The sequence below is a fragment of the Protopterus annectens genome, chromosome 2.part0, assembly GCF_019279795.1.
Source record: "Protopterus annectens isolate FY-2018-M chromosome 2.part0, PAN1.0, whole genome shotgun sequence".
In the NCBI taxonomy this organism is placed as follows: Eukaryota; Metazoa; Chordata; order Ceratodontiformes; family Protopteridae; genus Protopterus; species Protopterus annectens.
Window position 1 is genome coordinate 230516456 of NC_056728.1, and position 24563 is coordinate 230541018.

The following is a 24563-nucleotide window of genomic DNA, read 5'->3' on the forward strand; positions in this document are numbered from 1 at the left end:
TAGGTACATACACCAATTATTTGGGTGAAGTATCGCAAAACTCCACCACCAGGCCTTATGAGAGTGCATTGCGCCATCTGCACTTTTTTTAATCAACTGCAGGCGTAGGACTCTCGCACGGATATGATTTTGTGTTGCTTCTTTCAATTATTCTGGCAGGTGCTGTTTTTCACACCGCAAGAGAGGTTAAGTAATGTCATAAACAGTAGAAAATATTTACCATAAGCTTTTTTTTCTGAGCTAGATTATTATTCCCTTTCTCCACGTAGAAGGGTCGAGAAATTAAAAACAGTCACGTGCTGACTTCGGGTTGGAATAATGACGCAATGCTACACTATATTATTAAAACGTCAATGACTGCATTTTTGAGTTTGTCAGAGAAAGTTTGGTGAAGTCCTTGTACTGTTTAGCGGAGAAAAGTAAATGCCAATGGATGATTTTCAGAAAGTAGAGAAAATAGGAGAAGGGACATATGGGGTTGTGTATAAAGCTAGAAACAAAGTTACAGGGGAACTGGTAGCCCTCAAAAAAATACGGTTAGATGCGTAAGTACAGTTGCGTTTAACTACGTGTGCATGTAGTAAGTATTGTAGTCACTGAGATAAGAACGTTGTTTGATACGCAGTGCATCTTATAACTGTTTGTGTATTGGGGATATAACTTGTTGAACTGTGCCAAATTATACAGGCCTGGATATTAATCTGCTTAGTTTTATATACTTATCAGCATGTTTTTCAATCTCCCGGACTCATAGCTCTCAACCTTCCATCTCCAAAATGAGGAACACTAGCCCTCATAATGTAGAACAAATGGGGAAAATGTGGAACACGTACTAATGGCTTACTAACAACTTCAACTAGGAAGGCCCTAAGATGGTTAAAATATGTTGGCTTTACTTATAAAGACTGTCTTTTAATGAATTAATATGATTAATTTCTATTTACTATGGAGCTCACGTAAAAAAATTCCTAACAATGTCACTGAATGTGTGACAGAGTCTTTCAATGTGGAATATTGAGGAACATGAACTTTTAAAGACCACAAATGAGGTACGTTCCTCATAATGAGGTACACTTGAGAGGTATACTCCGAGTATTAAAACCATATTATTAAGCTTTAAAGTCACAACAAAGGGTTAGAAAGATGAACACTTTTTCTTATTTTTTATAAGCTCATGAGTTAATCTTATTCGGTTAATGATGAACCTTTATATTGTTTGTGTACTTATTTAATTTTATGTTCCTTTCTGAGGGTCAAAACTCGTAGCACTGTGACTAATATGAGAAGTGTGTTTGGTAGAGTGAAACCTAGCTCTCAACCTTCGATCTCTAAAATGAGGAACACTAGCCCTCATAATGTGGAAAATGTGGAACACATACTAATGGCTTACTAACAGCCTTCAACTAGGAAGGTCATAGGATGGTTAAAATATGCTGGTTTTACTTATAAAGAAGATATGTTAATGAATTAATATGATTAATTTCTATTTACAATGAATTTCACTAAAAAAAATTCCTAATACTGAATGTGTGACAGAGTCTTTTATAGGTTCATACTAGGCTATCTGCCCAAGGGCATTTATAAGCCTAGCCCAGAGTTTTGTGGCTTTCGCCACCCCTTTAGTTTGAAGGATACTATGCCCATTATTTTGCTTTACCTCTGTCGAGCAGTGACACTGAGGTAATCCCTAGGGTATATCTGCGATCTCCCATCCATTGGTCAAGATTTCTCTTGAACAGAGCCAGCGAGGTGCTCTGCCTCACATGTACCGGGATTTTGTTCCACAGCATAGGGAGTCTCTGGGTGATGAATCTATCCCTCCAGCACGTCCTATTAATAACCGTGTCAAGGTTTAAGTCTCCCGCCCTTGTAGTTCTGAGGGATCTAGATTTTTTGAGGTGAAGCATGTTTATCAATTCTGGGTTGGACATGGCCTTGTATGTCAGGCACAAGTCACCTCTGAGCAGACTGTATGCGACTGAATAGAGCTGGAGTTCCTTCAGTCGGGCAGCATAAGACATATTTTTGAGACCCTTTATCCTTTTGGTGAGGAACTTTTGGGGCCTTTCCAGTTGCTGCAGGTGTCGGGTCAGATACATTTCGAATGGGGCATTGTACTCAATCATTGGTCTGATGAGTGATGAGTACAGGGGGACGATGACCTCCCTTGATCTAGATGTGAATCCCTTCATGATCAGGTGGGCAATGTAAAAGGTCTTCCTAACTACTTTGGCAACGTGAGTGTCAAACGAAAGGTTACTGTCAACCTGGGTCCCCAGATCCCTGATAACCTCTTCTGTGCTTAGTGGATTGCCACCGATATGGTAGCTAGGGGTAACCTTGTTTTTCCCGAAGGGTATGACTATGCATTTTTTGGCGTTTAACTTTAGGCCATGGCTCTGGCACCAGTTATCCGTTTCTATGAGACCCTTCTGAAGGACATCTGTGTCAGATGTGTTCTCGACTATGGCGCCCAGTTTGCAGTCATCTGCAAACTTTGTCAGCCATAACCCTCATCTGTTTGCTTGTACTTCTGAAAAGTAGATGCCGAACAAGAGTGGGCCCAGGACTGAGCCCTGTGGGACACCACTTGTGACAGGCTTTGAGTCTGACATGGCGCCAGCAACTCTGACCCTGTGGGTTCTGTCACTTAGCCAGTTTGCAACCCATCTTGTGACGTATGGATTTACATTTAAGCTGATGAGTTTTTCAATGATACCTGAGTGGGGTATTGTGTCGAAAGCCTTTGCCAGGTCGAGGTAGGCTGTGTGGAATGCCTTTCCCTCATCAATGGCCTTGGTGACTGTTTCGAAAAAGTCAACCAAGCTTAAAAGGCATGATCTGCCTTTGACAAAGCCAAACTGGGTTGGATCCAAAGTCTGCAAGTCCCCTATGTCTTTATTTATGAGTTCCATTATGATCCTCTCCATAGCTTTGCAGATCAGGCTTGTCAAGCTGACGGGACGGTAATTTCCAGGGTCGGTGGAGGCACTGCCTTTGTGAAGTGGGACCACAGTTGCTGTACGCCACTCCTTGTGTACGTATCCTGAGGTGAGGCTAAGATTAAACAGCTGCCCTAACTGCGGGTTTAATTCCTCATTGAGTTTGTGGAGCACACAACCGGGGACACCATCTGGTCCCATGGATGCTGTGTTTTTCGCCTTGGAGAGAGCAGCTCTCACCTGAGTGTTAGAGATGTTTGGGGGGCTACAATCCTCTGGTATAGATATCTCTCCTTTTGGGGGGGGGGAGTTTGCACTGAACCTGTCAGCCAGTATGTTGGCAATGTCTGTAGGTTCAGTGATTTTTACATAATTTTGAACTAATTCTGAGCATATCTGGGAGTTTCCTCCCAGGTTTCTAACATAGCTAAAGAAGGCCTTATGATTGTCTTTTGAGTCCTTAGTGACTTTTCTCTCAAAATTTGCCTTGGATGATTTTATGAGAGATCTTAGTTTTTTACTTATAATGATCAAAGGTGTCTTCCCTTTTAAGGATTTTGCTCTATCTTGTAGTAGCTTCCTCCTTTTTTTGTAGAGCTTGTTTATGGCTGGGGTCCACCAGACTGGACGCTTGCCTTTGGTACAAAGAGTCTTTGTTTTGTTTGGGATTGCCTGATCCATGCAGTCCTGTAGGTGCTGGTAGAAGGCATTTGTAAGTGATTCAGAGGCTTGAGTAATGGTTTCCGCAGGCTCGGGGGCCTTAAAAGAGACCACACTAGTCTTTAGAAGTGTGAAGTCGGCTTTTGAGAAGTTCTTCACTGTGGTCTTTTTTATCTCGGGTGGGGGCGGGATGTGGACTTCCAGTGAGATTAGTTTATGATCTGATCTCACCAGTGAGGGGTATACTTCCGGTGTTGAACATTGTGACCCCATGTTCGTGATGATGAGATCTAGTATGTTTTCTCCTCTTGTGGGGATGGTGACTAGTTGTTCCATGGCATTTGAGTTTATGAACTCTAGGAACCTTTGGGCTAGAGTGTTTGGGCTTGAGTAGTGATCCCAGTCTATATTCGGGTAGTTGAAGTCACCTAGTATGATGGTGTTTGGAGATAGCTTTCCTGAAAACACTGGAGGGGATAAATGTATGTGAGGTTCCTGAGTTTGAGAGGGTGGCCTGTAACATGCTACAAATTGCAGAGCAGTCTTGCCTATGGTTAATTGCACCTGGATGGTCTCCGATGCATCGTGCGTTGCCACCAACCTTGAGGTATGGATGTCCTTGATGAATATGGACACCCCCCTCCTTTCTTGGTGGTGTCCGGATTTTGGGGCTGTAACGCATGATATGAGGTAAAACCTGATAGTGCCGGGGTGCTCTCAGGAGCCTTGAACCAGGTTTCAGTCACAGCACAGACATCGATGTTCTCCATACTGAGAAGGGCCTCGAGTGCGTGCATCTTGAGGTTGAGACTTCTGGCATTGAGCAGCATTACCCTTAGTTTTTTTCCTTTTTTGTGTTCTAGGGTGGTAGGTTTAGAATTTGAGCCATGCCTAAAAAAGGCACTATGGGGGTGGCAAGAGCCTTTGCCAATATCCGGGAAGCCCAGGGGTGACAGGTGCAAGCCGTCCCTTGCGAAGCAGCGTGGCTTGTCCAGCATGTCATCCCAGGCAGACAGACATTGGATCCCCTTTGAATGACACCAGAGTTTATGCCAATTATTAAAGCTGATCATCTTGTCTCTGTATTGTGGTATCATTCTTGGTGAAGGTAGGATACTGCTCAAGGTCAGGGTCATACCTGCCTGGGCTACATAATCAGAGAGCTCCTCTATGTCTCTTTTCATGTAGTCCAAGGAGGTACGTCTCAGGTCGTTCACACCAGCGTGGACAATGACTGAGTCGTACTTGTACCTGCTTTTGAGAGACCCGAGTGCTTGCGTTATGTGGCGGATTCTAGCGCCCGACAGGCAGCTTACTGTGACCTTCTCCTTACTCAATCTGGTGAGCTGGACGTCAGTGTGTCTGACTATGGAGTCACCAATGACGAGTGTGTCTGGCATTGTGTTTGGCCTTAAGGGCTGTGACTGTTTGGCACACTGACTATGTGGTCTATGTGTTGCATGTGTTGTGTGCTGAGGTGGCAGTTGTTTGGGTGTCTGCTTTGGTGGCCTCTGCTGTTTTGGTAGATTTTTGATTGGAGCCTCCGAGTATGTCTTTGTGTGTTTATGTGTATGATTTGAAGTTGTGATAGTACTATGTGAGACTGGGTTTGTGGTGTGTGTGGTTACCTTCTCCTCCTGTCTGGTCTTGCCAGTCCTATGTTGAGAGAGCTCAGCCTCCAGTTTGGCTATATAGTTGCATCTCTCGCATGTATTTGTGTTTTGTGGGAGAAGGAGAGGGTTGCCTGTGTACATGAGGCAATTGTAACATTGCCTCAATATTCCCAGATTCACCAGCTGAGCAGGAGAGGACACTAGCAACTGATCCCTCGACATGCTAGAAGGAATAGTCAAAAACTTTGAGAAGACTCCGGGGGATGTGGGTGATCGAAAAAGGGGTTTTAGGCTGGTGGGGTACTATGTATAATAAAAGTGCTATATCAAAGTAAAAAAATACTTTTAGGAGCAAGTGCTAGGCTTTACAGATAGAGAATAGTCTACTTAGGAATCAAGTAGAGCTGAACTTTTTAGATATAGAATATGCTGGTTTGATCAGCAGTACAGTTCAAGGAAGGCTGTTTTAAGGGAAAATTTGAAGAGTGGACTTTAGGTAGCCCGAATAGTTTAACCTTGATTAACCGCCGCTGCACTTGTGTGCTCCTGTGGCAACTCCGCGCTAAAGCGTGCTTTATAGCAGGGGGCTGGAAAAGACAGGAAATTACCCAAAATGGCCAATAAACTACAAGTTACTGCCTTAAACCACTCCTCTGAGGACAAACAGGCAGCTCAGTACTCCCCACTCTCACTGGTGAGTAAAGAAACTTCCCCCTGACCAAACAAGGAAAATGGAGAAGTACAGGAACCAAGACAAAGCCCAGGGATCAGCAAAATCTGATCACTGGAACACTAGCTAGGAAAGTATGGAAAACAAGGATATTTTTTTTTGTTTTTTTCAAGTTTTGTTACATAGATAGACAGAAAACACAATAAATGCTGTACTTTTCGACTAATTGCTATCAAAAGCTAGTACACTTGAGTGTATTAGCCTGTAGTTTAACTTTTAGGCAAAATTTAAACTAGCAAGTCCGGTAAACAGTTTGAGCTTGTAAAAACAGTAAAAACAGGTAGTACTTCGATAAAATAAGCAGAAACAGTGGTCGAAAGTCACAAAAGGAACATGGAACATTTCAGGAACTTGGAGGAACATGAACTTTTTAAGACCCCAAATGAGGTACGTTCCTTGTAATGAGGTACACTTGAGAGGTATGGAGTGAAACACCGTCCGCAGACACACCAAAGACCTTGAGGACACTGGCTGGTTTATGAAAACCACGTGACCTTAGCTGATGTCCTGTAAAATTAAAGGAGTTATTGGACTGTCATCCAGTTGTCTTTTATAGTGCGAAAGGGATACATTTTCTGGAAAAGTACCATTATTCCTCTTTATCATAATTTTAAACCGAAATACATTGTCAGAAACTGAAGGCTGTACCATTTCTTTCTTAGAACATAAAAATGCTAGAAAAGTGACTACAAAACCTTCAATCGCGCTACAGCATTACGTGGACTACCAGTGGTTGACTTTTCACTGCTTAATTTGTGTTGTTAGTATTAGTATGTGAGGGAAGATGTTGTGGAAGTAGAATGTAAAACAGTTTTTTTTTTTTTTTTTGGGGGGGGGGGGTTACCTCTTTGGGTGATAGGATTGTAGCCCTGACTGCAGTCCACATGATCTCAGACCAGGTAATAGCTTGGCTGCTGGTAGCATGGAAGCATGACATTTTGCCAACTTGCACACTTCTGGAGGGAGGAACTTCTCTTTGCAATTAGCCATTCTCTCAGTGATTGTGGAGTGTCCTGTGATCACAGTACAGTCTCATTAAGAATTGGAATTACATGGTAGGGCTGGAGCTGATGCATGGGACATGTGGTGATGTGCATGACGTCACTAGTGCTGCCCAGTTAAGGCATTCCAAAGAAATCCACCACATACCAGTGTATATGATGCTGCTGGGGTCTCTGCTTTGCATTTCTCCATCTCCTTCCCACCCATCTTACGGAAGTTCCAACCCCAGGGGATAATACCTAGAACACAATGTTTATTTTATTTTATCTTTTGTTGAACAGGTTAGTGGCTTCGTTTCAGGGGAGATCTGAGGTGGTATTGCTGCTACTAATGGAAATTTAGCAAGGGCATGGGAGAACTAATCTTTTCGATAGGTATCATGAGACTTTTACATCCACCTGAGTTAGCACCAACTTAAGCAGATGGAACCTTAGTTTAGTCTCATTTGAAAGGTGACACTCAGAAATGCAGCAGCCCCCTAATACTATACACTATGCTGCCTGAAATCTAGTCACCTGGAATGAGAGTAGAACCCACAGCCTTTTGGTTTTCCAGCACCAAAGGAGAGTTTGCTACCTGTTGCACCACAGATTATGACGCCTTAGGAGTAATTGGAGCAGATACGGGGGGGGGGGTCAAAAAATATAACAAAAAAAGAAGGGAAATCTGAGAAAAAATCTGTAACGTGACATGTAACTGACCACTGTAGTACTATCCCGTGTTGCATGTGGTTGGCTTTCGCTCTTAATGCAGACATCGTATACAAGTTTCTGTCTAAAGATTGCAATATTCTATTTGTATTTTGCTTTTGCTGACTGAGTAGTCGCAAACCCCATTTTTAGTGGAGTTGGGGGGGGGGTCAAAAAATATAACAAAAAAAGAAGGGAAATCTGAGAAAAAATCTGTAACGTGACATGTAGCTGACCACTGTAGTACTACCCCGTGTTGCATGTGGTTGGCTTTCGCTCTTAATGCAGACATCGTATACAAGTTTCTGTCTAAAGATTGCAATATTCTATTTGTATTTTGCTTTTGCTGACTGAGTAGTCGCAAACCCCATTTTTAGTGGAGTTAGAGAGAAAAATTCAATAGATTACAAATATTTTTAAACAGACATTCAGTAATATATATGAACAGACATTAAGTAATCTACATTAAGAATTACACATACATTTTTTAATTAGATTACATTCATGTGAAATAGAGAACTATTACAGTGTAAAAGATACTTGTGCATTAGCATAAGTTGAACATTGGGCCTTTAGAGAGGTGTATTAGAGGGTTCATCAGAAAGATATTAGATCATGTTATTAGCGCTTAGAAATTCAAAGAAATGTAGGTGTGTGTGAAACTGTAATCTTAGGTTAGTTACCAAAAAATCAAATATTTTACAAGTGACAGGGCAAAAATATGAAGGACAGTGGTGAGAGGCTTACCATGGAACCAGTTCAAAAATAAAAGCTTAGCAACTATTGAACAGCTTTATGACAAACCTTTCATTACGCAACATCATGGAGCAGTGACTTTTTAAGACTGAAAATGAGGAATGCTGCTCGTACAGTTAAAAGATAATGCAGTTCTGTGGTGTGCAGTTGCAAGCACCCACACACACACAGGAGTGACTGCAGTCTTCATCTGTTTGTCATAAAACCAGAATTTGATGAGGAAAGGAAGAGTGGGGTTGTTCTGCAAAATTAGGAGCAGCTTGCACTTACCCGCAGCCTGGGTCTAATACAGTCTCCTGCCACGACTGCCAACTACTGCATATGTAGACTGCTTTCATTTTCCCTGAAGGTTAAAGGGGCACAGGCACATATTGTATAAATACAAAGAAATAGTAGTTTAAGCTACCCGAGTATAAATAGAAGTTAATAGTATTTAAAAAAAAAAAAAAAAAAAAAAAAAAAAAAAAAACAGGTTATAAAGTTACGCTGCATTACGTTTAGCATATAAACTAAAATGTGTTAGCTTATGTGGTGAAAGTAAGAAAATAAGCCATTTCATATTTACTACTAAAGTGGACCCCATGAAGTAATGGGTTCTGCAAAGCTTCTAAGAAGCTACCCAAATTATCGTTATTTTAATCTATCTCTCTCTCTGTCTATATATATATATATATATATATATATATATATATATATATATATATATAAAACATTTATTTATATATTTGTATTATATATATTTTATTGCTTGGTGAAATGGTGTTTTCTATCACTGGTACAGTTTGTCAAATTATGTAATGATGGAGATTCATTGTATCTACCATTTCATAATTCAAGGGCATTTGCCTTTTTTTGAGTTTGTGTGACTCTGGAGTTAGTATATTTAATTTCTGGGGGTGTGGGGCAGTGCCCCCATGTCAGGAGGTAAAAAGCTGCTTTTTCCTTTTAATTTTCATAGTAGCAAATGTAACCTATGAGTTTTCATTTCCGATTATTTTTTTGCAGTGATTTTAGTGATGATTAATGGTAATCACTGTTGAGTTTGTTTGATGTTTTGTGTTTCACTCAAACTCACCAGTGATTATTCATTATAAACTCATAAGGCAAAAGAGAAAATGCAGTTTGGCTTCTGATGAAAAAAAAATCATTGTAATATTCCAACATAGAAAATAACATTGCATGTTTATATTTTGATAACTTTTAAATTATGTTGATTATCTGAAGAAAAAATGTACTTACCGTAATGAAAGATCTGTAGGAATAGTGTTATCCTTTACAGTAGGACTAATGCTACAAATTTTAGAACTGCCTAGCAAATAACAATTACTAAGCCTTCCCCTATCCCATAAAGCACTGGGTTGCTAAGTCTCTACAGATGTTCAGTCTGTGTCGTGGAGTTTAGAGATGAAACATCATATTGATTGCAGTACTCAAGGGATTATCTGTTTGGCTAATTGTACATGTGGGGGCATTTATTAGTTTGGTACCAGTTTGCTTTAGGGGCATGTTACTGAATATTTGAGTAGTAGATGTAAAATGGCAAGTAAAGTTCTTTATAAATATACTTTGGCTTATTCTAATGCCAGATTTGTACTTATTGGCGTATACAGTTGAGAGCCGATTATCCAAAATGTCAGTTATCCGAGCAGTCTTCCAAAGTTTTTATGTAGGAAAAATCATAAGCTCATAATATTTAAACATTATATGTATTCACTTGTGCATGTTTTTGAGCTTGTAGCCTGCTCGTGTGTAAAAAAAAATATTCTTTATTGTCCACTGGAATTGCTGTATGGTTGAAAAGTGTATTTTGTCCATGCCGAAAAAAAAAAGATTTTAGAAGATTTTTAACCAGTTCAATGTATGTTTGATTATCCGAAGAGTTTGATTATCAGAACTACCCTAAGTTCCATTTAGTTCGGATAATCCTCTACTGTAATTTCAAGTACACAATAACAATTACAATATTATAAGCATTTTACAGCCTTCATTACAACATGTATTAACTTGAAATGCTATCCTAAGCCCTCAAAGTGGAGGGTAGATGATATACATAGCTCAGACAGGTAATTGTACAAGAATGCTGTCTAGTGAGTAGTCAGAAAAAATGAATGAATAAAGCAATGAAGACAGGCTGACCTTCAGTTCAAATCATTTGTGTCCTTATTTAAATGATGCTCTAGTATTAACAATCCATCATTTTTCTTTAAATTTAATGGCTTAAATACCTCAAATTTGTTAGAACCACACCTAGTTGCTGTATACATATTTGCAACTGGAAAAGAATGACAATTGCTTTGTCTTTCCTAAGATTAATTGTTTTAAGTATTGTGTAGTCATGTGATTGGGGGAGCATTATGTAATCATGGGGTGTTACATTGTTCTCAAGGCCTTTGCAAGGAAAAGTAGTTTTAGTTTTGCCTCTCCTGGTACTTCAAGAATAGATAGTTGTTTTTCTTACTTACTAGCGCTAGTAATTGTCCTGTTTGTTTCTTAATATATGGTAGCAGTGTTGGGATTTCATATGGATATTTTGGTGATGTCTACCAGTATAGGACCTTATCTGTGAATGTTCTAACAAATTTCTAAGAAAATGTGGCATGACTGAGCTACAGAATGCACATAGTTGGTTCATTCTAGATTATATGGAGGAACAAAACTTTTTTTTTTTAATGCTGACATTGGCTTTGTCATGCAACCCTGATTTATACATGGAGTTTTGGTGGGAGCACGTTTCCTGTGACAGCAATGGTCACTTTCCAGGAAGTGTATATGATTTTTACTTCTGATTTAATGTCAGTTATATACTGATGTATTCTGGACAAGTGTATTTCATATCCTGAACAGCAATCATATAGCATTCCCTGTTGAAGACCAAGTATCTCGTATTGAAAATCTCTGGCTGAAGGAACTATTAGGAGTAATGCAAGAGACAATAGGACCACTTGGCATACAAAACTTTCCCAGCCTGCCAACTCTGCTCTTACTACCACAATGTACTGCAAATTTGGAGGGGGGGGGTACACTTCGTTCCCTCTGAAGAACAGTGCTACATCACATTTCATGACCCCAGGCTGCATTTAGGCGATTGGAAATATCGCAAGGTGATTATTCACTAATTACTTTCTTGTTTGATGTCTAAGTTTTTTCTTCTTTTACTTTGAAGTTTCTCTTTTGGAAATCTGCTGAGCTAGGGTGCCCAAGCTTCCCAAGCTAGTGCTCATGACTTGAGTCATTTTGTTTCCTGGGAGTCTCCCAGGAAAAGAAGACAAAAAATGTAGATGTCTCTTCTTTTGTTTCTTTAGTTATGGACAGGAAAGACTTGCTGGGGTTTGCTAAGCGATTACTTTCTGCCTTTAATGTTTTAAATCCTGTTCCCATACTGACAACTAGTATAGCATTACCTCATTTCCTGACCCTTAATTCTTAGTCACAACAGCAGGGAATGAAAGGGGGTGCTTTTCTTCAGTGAATCTTCTTCATGCTGAAGATTCAGATTCTAATTCTAATGAAAATTTTTTTCATATTTCCATCCAGAAAAAATCTTATTTCCCAGCAGCACTATTATTATTTTTTGCAAATGGATTTTCCCTTAGCTTTTAACTCTCCTTCCTGTTTTATTAACTTCTGAGGATGTTTTCTTAACAGCTAGTAGCATGACTAGTAGTCATATTCTTGCTCCCAAAAGACTGATAGATTATACAAATATATATCTCATATACGCAAATATCTAATTTGTAATTACAAATCAGATCCTACTGTTATTTCCTTATCAATACCATCTACTGCCAGACATATTGTGAATGCTAATTCCATTCCCCCCTGACAAAAAGGAAGGCTTTTGATAGATTTGAAGAAAGTTTATTCTTCTGCCATTTTAACTTTCCAAATTCTGAATTACCATACATGTATGTTTAATCTTTTGAGAAATGTAATTGTTAGCCTTCCTTTTTCTGAGGTTAAAACTTCACTGAATTTCTTAAATATCAGCTCTTCAAGTAACCAAAGTGGTTTTATGAGTCTGCTGATGTATACAGTGGTGCTACTACTGGATCAGTTATGAGAATATTTGCTTGGTGATATTCTCAGAACTGTTAAGCCAGAAATTTTAAATTCTTCCTTGGGCTTATATATTTTGTTTGGCCTTCTGCTGCTGAGGCCCTAAAAAGATTTGATGAAAGAGGGAAACTCATTCAGGATGTTACTCAAATTTTTCTAACCCTCCTTTTCAAAGTTCATGAAAAATGTTCCTTGTAATTCAGGATTCTATTTTTTTTTTTTTTTTTTTAAGTAGCAAAGTATGCAGTCTCAGTAAAGTTCAAACAGAATTAAAAAAAAAAGGAAGTGCTTCCTAGAATCAAGGACAGTCCAGAAGGTCAGAATGACTACTTGCCTTTTAACCCCCCCACACACACACACACACACACACACACCAACCCTGGCAATCCTCTAAATCTGTCTCAGTCTAAGCTTTCATCTTCCCTATGGTATCAGATTATATCAGACAACTATGTCCCAAGAGTCATCCAGCAGGCTTACTAACGGCAGTCGCAAACCCTTCTCCTTTTTCAGGGGATTTCTTCACATCCTATAAACCCAATGTCAGTTTCCTCCCCTGTGTTGGAGCACATGTTGTTTCAGGGGGTCATGGAATATATGCCCCCAGATCAGATAATCAAAGGAGTTTATTCAAGGATTTTTCAAGTGCCAACAAAAAACTGACTTAGACCAGCCCTTCTCAGCCTTTACATCAAGGTTGCAAAGTTCAAAATGTTATCCCTCCAAACCATGTTATCATTTATTCCCCTTGTCATTTTTTTGGTAATGTTTGGCTTAAAAATTGCTTATCACATTCTTGTTTGAAAAGAATTCAGAATTTTTAAGGTTTTCTACATCTGGTTTACATTATCAGTTCTGTGTCTTATCTCTTCGTATGTCTGCAGCACGAGCAGTATTTACAAAGTGTGTGGCTTTAGTAATTGCTTACTACAGACTTCAAGGCATTCACATATTTCCATATTTAGATGATTGTCTTATATTTGCAGACTATTTTTCCTGTTGTCTGAATTACTTAATATCTATCAAAAATCTCTAGCTTAGACTGGGTTTTCAAGTGAACCTATACAAATCCTCTTTTTTTCTAGAAGGTTTTCTGTATACGCCCCCCAGGAAGTGTTTTTATTTAACTGGATAAGGTAGAACTATGAAATATGTGCATATAAATCTTCCTGAGCTTATAAGGTAGAACTATGAAATATGTGCATATAAATCTTCCTGAGCTTTTCCACCCTATCTCAAACATCTGTTAGGGAATTTCTCAAGGTTCTGGATTTTATATCATGATTTCCTTGGCCAGAGTCACGTAAGTAAAATTCACTGTTACCTTAAATCATTATTTTCTTAGCGTTATCCTGTTTATCTTTTCAGATTCCAGTACTGGGATTTGTGAGAAGAGAAATACTGACAAATGCTTTAAAGTTTGCTGCAGGGGTCTATATCTAAAGGGGTGAAAGTTCAAGGTCTATGGAACAAACAAAATAGACAAAAACACGTAAATGTCAAGAGACATTGCCAGTGATCAGTACTCTTGTTTGTCTTTCAGCTTTTTCCGGTAAGGGGTTGCCACAGTGGAACTCTGGTCCGCTAATGATTGGCAGATTTTTACGAAACGCCGAGGTGCCAGCTCAACGCCCAACCTTCAACGAAGGCTCGCCCATTTACGCACGCATGTCTTTGGAACGCTACCCAACCGCTGGGAGGACATGCAGACTCCACACAGTAGGCACTCCCAAGCCAAGCCGAGAATCGAACGGGAGAACCTCTTGCTGTGAGGTAACAACGCTACTGCCGTACCACCGCGGCATTCACCAGTGTCCATACTCTAAAGGCCTAAATTATTAGTGGTCTTCAGAATCTCTGCAGTTTTCACAGACACCACCACCGTGATGTGTATATGTATAGGGAAGGTATACCAGTTATTACACCTTTTGCAGACTTTTCATGTTACCATGGGAGATAGCAACTCAGCCCAGTTTGTCTCCTCAGGCCTTTTACATACTGTCAGAGCAGAAGATTTTAGCAGGCAAGCTGAGCAGGACCTGGCTAGACCCTCATGAATGGAAACTACAGACGGGGTATTCCATGAACTGATCCAGTTGTGGCAACACCTCAAGCAGATATGTTTGCCACCTTTAAAAACAGACAGTTAAATTCTGTTCCAGGAAACCTGACAAGCAAGCCAGGAAGACAGATGTATTCTCATTCCCAAGGATGGGACGGTTTCCTCTTTGCTTTTCCACTCTTTCAGCTGATAGCCAGTGTTCTTCTAAAGATTCAGAAGGACTCCCTAAATATAGTGGGGGTGACTCCCTTTTGGCCTAGGCAACAGTGGTTCTTCTCTTTTTTGAAATTGGCTAAGGACATTTACCAGAGGCTTCCCCACAGACTGGATTTATTCACACAAGATGCACCTCAACCTGAAATCACTTCATTTGACTGCCTGGTTGATAGTTTTGATTCCCTTTAGGCATCCTTTTTTGAGTATGTATAGCAGTTATTAAAAGAGGCTAAAAAAGTGTTTCTAGAAGATCATACATCTGTAAGTAGAAGAGATTTTCTACTTGTTGGCATGTGAAGAACTAGGACCCTTTTAATGCATATGTGTCTTTGGTTTTAGATTATTTGTGTGGGTTACTATCATTTCGTAGTTTCAACTCCTCTAGAAAGTCATTTTGTGCCCATTTCTGCTTATCTGCCCTTAGATCCCCTCTTTCTCCTTTCTGCTGTCCTCAAGTCAAGCAGTTTTTCAAAGGGGTTTTTACATATCTGATTGTCTAGGAAACAGGTGGCTCTCTTCAATTTTTGATTGAAAAACGAGCAGCTCTTCTATCTGAACCAGCTCATCAGGCTGCTTTAAGGTTCTTGACTTGAAAATTGGGTTAGTACTTGGTCTGACTTGAAAATTGGGTTAGTACTTGGTCTGACGTCCGTAGGAAGAGCCATCTGAGTTATAAGCTGTTATGGTGAATCAGCCCTACCTCATTTTTCACAGACAGAGTTTTTTTTTGAGCACAGATCCTGTTTTTATTCTTAAAGTGGTTTCAGAGTTTACCATGAGCCAGTCTGCTAATTTTAAGGTTTTCTTTCTTGTACCTAAAACAAGAGAGAAAGAAAATTACATACTCTGGATGTCCAGGCAGCTCAGATACTACTTGGACAGGACAAGATCCTAGATGGATGGTTGTATGTTTGTTTCCTATTAAGGTAATAAAACAGGACAGCCAGTCTCAAAGCACATACTTTCTTCATGGTTGTCTCATGTTATATATACTGTTGTTCTCACCATAATAAAACACTTTCTTCTTTGACTTTTTGTAAAAGTGTGGACTCGAAGTATTTTAGAGGCAGCAACTTGATCCTATGTACACACTTTTACAAAGCTTAACACAGTGGATTTCTTTTCCTGGTCTAGAACTAACTTAGCTAGGACAATTCTCCAGGGGCTCTTGGATTCTTAATTCTTTTTTCTGCCTTATACAATCCTAATCTCTGGTAATCTACCCATACATCTTAGGCTACTGCAACAGTGATAGAGTATTGAACATAATGCAGTTGTGTAAGTAAACTTACCATAACAGTAGATGTTCTTGTACATCACTGTTAAAGTAGCCACCCACTCCTTCCATTCCTCTATCCCCCTTATTTCTTTTTGCGGTTTATTGGCAGGACATGGATACATGCATATGCATGTTTTTACTGCTGTTATTTTTCTTTTCTTTTCTAGGATGTATTTTTGAGCATCCGAGCCTCCCTTCTTGATACAAGAAAAGATTTGAAGCCTTTGAATTCCTAACCACTGCTTTCATGTATCTCCGCTTGAGTCACTCAGCAGTTATGGAAAGTGCCCTGAAGCTTTGAAAGCTGGTCGGTAGTCACATCCTTTGTAGGATATAACCCATACAGCTTGGGATACTGCAAAACCGATTTTAATAGAACATCTGCTACATCTAATATGGTAAGTGTTGGATATACGACTATACTTTCTGCCTGCACTTGCAGCTCTAAACAGCAGTTAGCTTAAGGGAGTTAGCATAATTATTCAGCTGGCTCCCCACAGGGGGTTGAAATAAGGACTGGGTACTCCACATTTTCATGTAAGTAGTGGCAACTCCAGTGTTGCCAGCAATAGTACTGTTTCCCCGTCTGACTACCCTGAATGGAAGAAATTGGAGAAGATGTTTCTTGCATGAGTTTAATACCAGATGGGTGAACACAAAAAATGATAGACCACAACCCTTATGGGATTTGGAGTGGAAGAAAACTAAATATAACTATTCTTGCCAGTCATTCCCTGTCAGCAGAAGATGGTATAAAAAATGAGATGCATTTATGTGTGAAAAGAGACATTGAGGAGATTCTTCTAAAGCCACAAAATAGTCTGGTATTATTTAGCCATCATTTTTGCACCAGTAAGACTCTGGACACAAGACTAGTTTTAAATGTAAGTGGCTTGAGCATGTTAATCCCCAAAGAGTCCTTTTGTATGGTCACCATTCATTCAGTTCTTCATGATCTTTCTAGAAGAGACAAGATGTACAGTTTAGATCTGCATGCTGCTTGCCTACAGATAAAATTCAGGAAGCATTGAAAAGATCCTTCATTTTTGAATAGCAGCCTGTCATTACCAATTCCGTTCATGCCTGTAGTAGTTACTTCATGTAACAATAAGGAGCAAAACTATTTCCCTGTCTAAATGACTAGTTTCTAGTATTTGACATTACACATTCTTGTTCAGCACAAGAAATCTTTTGCTGTCAATTTGGAAGCCCTGCTCTGGAGGGGTGAACTTCATTTGAGGAAAATGTACATAATTTTGCGTTATAAGGGTGGAAATTATGAACACACACTTTTTTTGAGTGTATTCATTGAAGCAAAAAGGCTTGAAAAAAATTGATATAGGTTCAAATGGTGATTAGAAGAAGCAACTACATAACAGATCAGCATGCCAAACATAGATATGTGTGTGTAAGCTAAAAGTTGGAAATATTTTGTCATGTATAATAGGTGGAAGTAATAGCTTCCTATCATAATGGCCTCTATGTCTATATATCATGGAATGTAAATGATCTTAACATGTATAGACAAAAAGGAAAGAGTAGTGAAATATAGTAACAGGTGTAGAGTATAAACAACAATGTTGCAGATAACACATTTAGTTAGAAATTAACATGCAAGTTTGACAAAGGATTTCAGGGTGGACATTCAGCAGAATATTAGGGACAAAGGAAAAGGGGAGTAATAATACTAGTTGTTAGAGGGGCTGCAGTTGTGATGGAAAAAGACAATTGCCAATTTGTGGTAGTAAGGCATTATTGGCAGGGGAGGAAGGCTGTGCTGGCATATATTTATATTCCACATAAAACTGCTGTTATTGAGCTTAAGAGAATTTTGGGAGAAATTAATTTTCATTAGGGAATACTATTTATGGGTAGTGAATGGAACCTGATTTGCAATAGTGAGGATGTTTCGGGGAAGGAAAATATAACAAAATAGGGCTAATTTTCTAATGAAATATATAATCATGTTTGGTATGGATGATCTGAAATGGGTAGTAGGAATCCAGACAGAATTAACATATTTTTCCTTAAGGTTCACTAACTGGGCTAGACTAGACAGAAATGATATTTCTCAGGAATCTGTGTATTTGGTTTAAAGCTTTGAAACACATCCAGTAATTATGATCATGCACCAATAAAAACTAAAATAAAGGTGAAAGGTAGTAAAGTAAAGATACCAGTGCTTTCCTTTTTATCTGTTAGGAATTTATGGTGTGGGTAGTGGAAATTATTTGAGAGTTATTAGGGAAAATAGACATTTATTCAAAAGGGATAGCTAGTAAGTGGGATAAAATGAAAAGTTTTAAAACCTAGAAATGAGAGAGAGAGTACTGCAGAATTAGATGAATTTCATAGAACATGAAGAGGAGCAACTGCAAAGGGCTAAAGGAAAATAAAGGAGAATGTAGATATGTATGAGCTTTGGAAAGCTGCTGTTAAGCAAGTATGTTTTGATGATATCTCCACCGCATAAAAACATTTAGTGCAAAACTGCTACCAGCACTAAACGTTCTACAAGGAAACGGCTCCAGTACTTATTAATGCCCACCTCATCAGGCATGTCTAAAGGTCAGTTCCCTGTGCTTTCTCCTATTAACCTGGTGAACTTGGGCATTCTGAGGCAATGTAGCAACTGCCTCATGTACATTGACAAACCCTCTCCTGTTACCTCCCAACACTCAGACTTGTGAGAGATGCACTTGTATATCCAAACTGGAAGCCACACACTCTCCAGCCAAGATCAGAATAGCTGGTCAAGAGGAGAAGGTCAATACTTGCACCACACCACATGGGACACACAGCCCTCCAGAACGCACACCAGCACTACCTTCACATAAAAACACAAACCACACACCCACCTTCACGGAGGCTCTCAATAAAAATCTACCCAAACAGCAGAGATCTTCAAGGCAGAAACGGACTCGGCCACCACAGCACAACACTAATCACGAGACATATAACTCTCCTAAATAGCGTGCCACTCAACCAAAGTCTCTAAGGAAAAACAGCATGCCAACACACTAGTCCTAGGTGACTCGATAGTGAGGCACACTGATGTCCCACTCACTAGGTTGAATAAGGAGAAAGTAACAGTCAGGTGCGAGGATCTGCCACATAATGCACGCACTCAGGTCCCTCAACAACAGGTACAAATACGGCTCTGTCATTGTATATGTGGGTGTGAATGACCTGAGACATACCTCCCTGGACTACATGAAAAGAGACATGGAGGAGCTCTCAGATTATGTAGCCCAGGTGGGTATGACCCTAGCCCTGAACAGCATCCTACCATCACCCAGAATGATACCACAGTACAAGCAGAAAATGGTTGATTTCAACAATTGGTTAAGTTTCTGGTGTCATTCTAAGAAGATCTAGTATCTGTCTCCCTGGGATGACATGACTGACAGACCTCAATGCTTTGCCAGAGATGGCCTGCATCTGTCACCCCTGGTCTTCCAGATAATGGCCAAGGCTCTTGCCACCCCTATAGCGCCTTTTTTAGGCAGTGTTCCAAAGACCAAATTACCACCGTAACAGCTACAAACAAATACAGTCTGAGAGTCATGCTGCTCAACGCTAGAAGCCTAAATCTCAAAATGCACTCACTCGAAGCACTCCTTAAAATGGAGAACATTGACATTTGTGCTGTAACAGAGACCTGGTTCAAGGCAGCAGAAAGCACCCCTGCACTTCCAGTCTATAACTCATTCCACACCTTTCAGCCGCAGAACTTGGCCCGAAGATCCAAAGGCGGTGCTGTTTCCATATTCATAAAGGATGGGCTACCAACAAAACACATCTGAGATATTATAGGTGCAGCTAACATTGGGTAAGACAGAGATTCAGGTCGTAGCTTGCTATAGGTCCCCAATCATGTCCTAAGACTCGCACTCCATGTTCCAAAGCACCCTGGAGAATATTAGGGTCCAACCTAACACTCTCATACTGGGCAACTTCAGCTACCCCTCCATGAACTGGGAAAACTACTCGTGTACCAATACACTTGCCCAGTGCTTTCTGGAATTCTTTAATTCCAATGCCCTGGACCAGCTCGTTCTTACCCCCACTAGAGGTAGCAACATCCTTGACCTGGTCATTACTAACATGAGCGATCGTTGCTCTACACCAATAGTCAACTCCTTCCTGGTTAGATCCGACCACAAGCTAATCACCTTGGAAATCCACATCCCACCCCCACCCCCCCCACAAAGGTAACCGCCATGAAAAATTTCTCCAAAGCTAACTTTGGGCTCCTAAAAACAGAGGTGGCTAACTTCACAGCATCCATGCAAATGGAGAATAGTTGCATGACTGCCGAATCATACACCAATGCACTGTACGAACACGTACACAAATGCATGGATCTCGCCATACCCAATAGAACCAAGATGCTCTCCTCAAAGAAAAAAAAAAAAAAAAAAAAATAAGCCAATTTGGTGGTCCCCTGCCATAAACAAAACTCTACAACAGAAAGAGGAAACTGATGTGGAATAAGGTAAAGTCCCAAGACTGGAAAAACTTCCTTATCAATCTCAACAAAAAGTTGAGAGCCCTCATCAAATCCTCTAAAGCTAGCTATGAAAACAGAATTTCAGCAGATAGTAAAGACAACCACAAGGCCTTCTATAGTTATATAAAGAATTTCCACGGCAATACCCAGATTTGCTTGAGCTACTGCACAATGGTACCTCTTATACTGAGCCAACAGATATTGCCAATATACTGGCAGACAGATTCCGTGCTAACTTTACCACTCTCTCTCCCTCCAAAGGACCAATTACAGTACCAGTAGATTGCAAGGCACCCAGTATTACTGCTGCACAGGTTAAAACAGCACAGGCCAAGGCCAAGAATACAGCTTCTATGGGACCTGACAATATCCCTGGCTGTGTTCTTCATGAACTACAGAGTGAACTGGCGCCTCACCTGTGCGCCCTGTTCAGTAACAGCCTCACCTCAGGTTTTGTCCCTACCGAATGGCGCACTGCTACAGTCATCCCTCTCCACAAAGGAGGAGTGACTACAGACCCCGGGAATTATCGCCCCATTAGCCTGACGAGTCTGATATACAAAGCTATGGAATGCATCATCATGGACCAAATAAACAAGGATGTAGGGAATCTCCAAACTCTGGATCCTACACACTTTGGTTTCATGAAGGGTAGATCATGCCTGCTCAACTTGGTCGACTTTGTGTCAGTCACCAGAGCTGCGGATGAAGGCAAGGTGGTTCATATAGCCTATCTTGATCTGGCCAAGGCCTTTGATACCATTTACCACTTGGGAATCATAGAAAAACTCAGGAAGCTAGGCATCAACCCCTATGTCACTAGGTGAGTTGCAAACTGGCTCACAGATGGAACCCACAGTTTGAAAGTAGCTGACTCAAAGTCAGATTGCCGACCAGTCACTAGTGGAGTCCCACAAGCTTCGGTCTTGGGTCCTCTCCTGTTTGGTATCTACTTCTCTGAAGTCCAGGCCAACACGAAGAGACTGACTGACAAAATTCACAGACGATTTTCAAGTTGGGAGCTATTATAAACTCCCCAAGTGATGCTGACATCCTACAGAAAGGCCTCAATGAGACCAACAACTGGTGTCAGAACCATGGCCCTAAGCTCAGTGCCAAAAAATGTGTCGTCATCCCCCTCGGGGGGAAAAACCCGGTTCCCTTGAATTACCACATTGATGGTAGTCCACTGAACACAGAAGGCGTTATAAGAGATCTGGGAACACAGGTTGACAGCAACCTCTCTTGACCACCAAGTTGTCACTGTGGTCAGAGTGTCTTTCTATGTGGCACATCTCATTACTAAGGCTTTTGCATCCAGGAAGAAAAAAGTAATTGTCTCCCGCTACACTTCCCTCATTAGGCCAGTCATCGTGTACAATGCCCCATTTAGCATGTACCTCACTAGACACCTGCAGCAACTGGAGAGGCTGCAAAAGTACCTCACAAAGAGGATCCTAGGCCTTAAATACTTGTCCTATATGGACAGACTAAAAAAAAGAGGATCCTAGGCCTTAAATACTTGTCCTATATGGACAGACTAAAAAAACTCCAACTATTCTTTCTCATATCGCCTATTTAGAGGTGATCTCTACCATGTCTGAGCCAGCTCTGTCAGAAGTGCTACATCTAAAGAAATCCCAATCCTTCCGCACCACACGCTCCAGAGAATTCAACCTCATTATCACAATCAACAGAACATGCTGGAGGGACAGGTTCATAACCCAGAGACTGCTGATAATATGGAATAGACTTCCCATACATGTCAAGCAGAGCACCTCACTGGCCCTCTTCAAGAGAAATATTGATGAGTGGATGGGAAATAGAAAATTCATCCCGGGGGTTACTCCAGTGGCTCTGCACGACAGAGGCACTAGGAACTAAGGTCGGGGTGCACTATGCCAGGGTAATCCTATGGGCTAGGCTTGTAAAGGCTCCAGGACCATTAGCCTAGTACACACCTATCAACCTAGGAACCTAAATAGCAACAAAAATGGAGAGGGTTGTTGCCAGACTTGGGGAGCCTATAACAAGAAAAATAACCAGAGGTACTACAGAGATGTTAGTTGTTATGAATATTTGTATAATGCAGAGGAATGGGGAAACTAAGAAAAGGGACATAGGGAAATGTTTATATAGTGCCTTTTTTAGGCAAAGTCATGAGCACAAAATTGCCAACATGAAAAATTCTTATAAAACAAAATTTAAACGTCGTGCTGCTAAATGCTAGGAGTATTAGGATGAAAGTGCACTCATTGCAAGCATTCCTTGCCCTGGAGGGTGCTGACATTTCTGCAGTCACTGAAACCTGGTTCAAAGCTATGGAGAGCACCCCAACCTTACCAGGCTACTCATCCTACCATACTTTCAGACCCCAGAAGGAGGGCTACAAAGCCAAAGGAAGTGGAGTTTCAATATTTATCAAAGACATGCACACCTTCAGGCTAATCAGATGATGTGATGCACAGGAGACAAGTTTAAGTGCAGTTAACTGTTGACTAAACACCTGTTCAAATCATAGCTAACTACAGACCCCCAACCATGATTCAGGATGCCCACTCCACCTATCTGGACTTACTTGAATCCATCAAGATTCGGCCCTCTACCCTGATCCTGGGTAACTTTAACTACTCAACCATAGAGTGGAAGACCTATTCTAGCCCAAACATGAATGCCCAGAGATTCCTCGACTTCGCCAATGCAGTGGATCAGATGGTTGACACCCCTATGAGAGGTGAAAATATTCTGGACCTGGTCCTAACCAACATGAGTAGCCACTGTAGCACTCCTACATGTCATCCTTCTTGGTAAGATCCGACCATAAAGCGATCACTTTTGAAGTCACCATCTCCCCTGCGCCCCCTCCCCTTGTCAGGGTCAAACAAAAAAACTTTTCTGAAGTTGACTGCAGTCTCTTTAGAGCAGGTTTAAGCGGCTTCACATCCACCGTCTCTTCAGTTGGAACTAGTCCAAGCCTACACCAAAAAACTATATGAGCACCTACATTGCTGTATAGACTCAGCAGTACCTGACAGGACCAAATCATCTTCCTCAAGGAAGAGTAAACCAGTCCGATGGGCAGCAGCAATAAATAAACTCTATAATAGAAGGAAAAAATTGCTGTCCAGGGCTAAGAGGGAGCAGGTGCCAAGTTGGAAGCAATTTCTCCTTTGCCTGAACAAGCAAATAAAGCCACTGGTGAAATCCTCTAAGGCTAACTTTGAGTCCATATTGGCCATATCCACCAAGGACAATCACAAGGCCTTCTTCACATATGTCTGCAGTGTCAAAGGCAACACCCAAATCTGCTCTGAACTGGTGGTCAAGAACACCACATACGCCATAGATATAGCCAGCCTGCTACTTCACCCCCCCATCAGTAAACCAGGACATCCCCAGCACCTGCCCCACTCCCCTCATTACCAGGGAGCAAGTGCTTAATGTCCTCCCACTCCCCTCATTACCAGGGAGCAAGTGTTTAACGCCCTCCCTAAGGTACAGTCTCCATGGGACACGATAACATTCCTGGCTGTATCCTGCTTGAACTCCGGCATGAGCTCTCAGCTCCGTTAGACTCCCTATTCAACCAATGCTTGAGCACCAGCTTCATCCTAGCTGAATGGAGGACAACCACTGTCCACCCTCTACACAAAGGTGGAGCGTCCACTGACCCAGGCAATTATAGGCCCATCAACCTAACTAGCCTGATCTGCAAAGCAATGGAATGCATTATCATTAACCTTATAAACAAGGACACTGGCAATATCCAAATGCTTGACACCACACAGTTTGGTTTTGTCAAAGGGAGATCATGCCTGTTAAACTTGGTCGACTTCTTTGAAACAGTCATCAAAGCCATGGATGAAGGGAAGACATTGCACACCGCCTACCTTGACCTAGCCAAAGCCTTTGACACTTCCCCATTTGGTCATAATAGATAAACTCTCCCAGCTAGGTATCAACCCATATGTTACCAGATGGGTAGCTAACTGGCTCCCTGATAGAACCCACTCACTCAAAGTATGGGAAATCACCTATAGTAGTA

General features: G+C 40.9%; 1 protein-coding gene across 1 annotated transcript in view; it reads left to right on the forward strand.

The window, feature by feature from the left end:
- Positions 1-326: 326 nt before the first annotated feature.
- LOC122793033 (cyclin-dependent kinase 2-like) overlaps positions 327-24563 on the forward strand; it is a 956998-nt gene continuing 932761 nt past the window's right edge. Inside the window, exon 1 of the mRNA XM_044060688.1 lies at positions 327-545. Coding sequence (XP_043916623.1) covers positions 424-545 — 122 coding nt within the window. The 5' untranslated portion in view covers positions 327-423. The remainder of the gene's footprint in view (positions 546-24563) is intronic.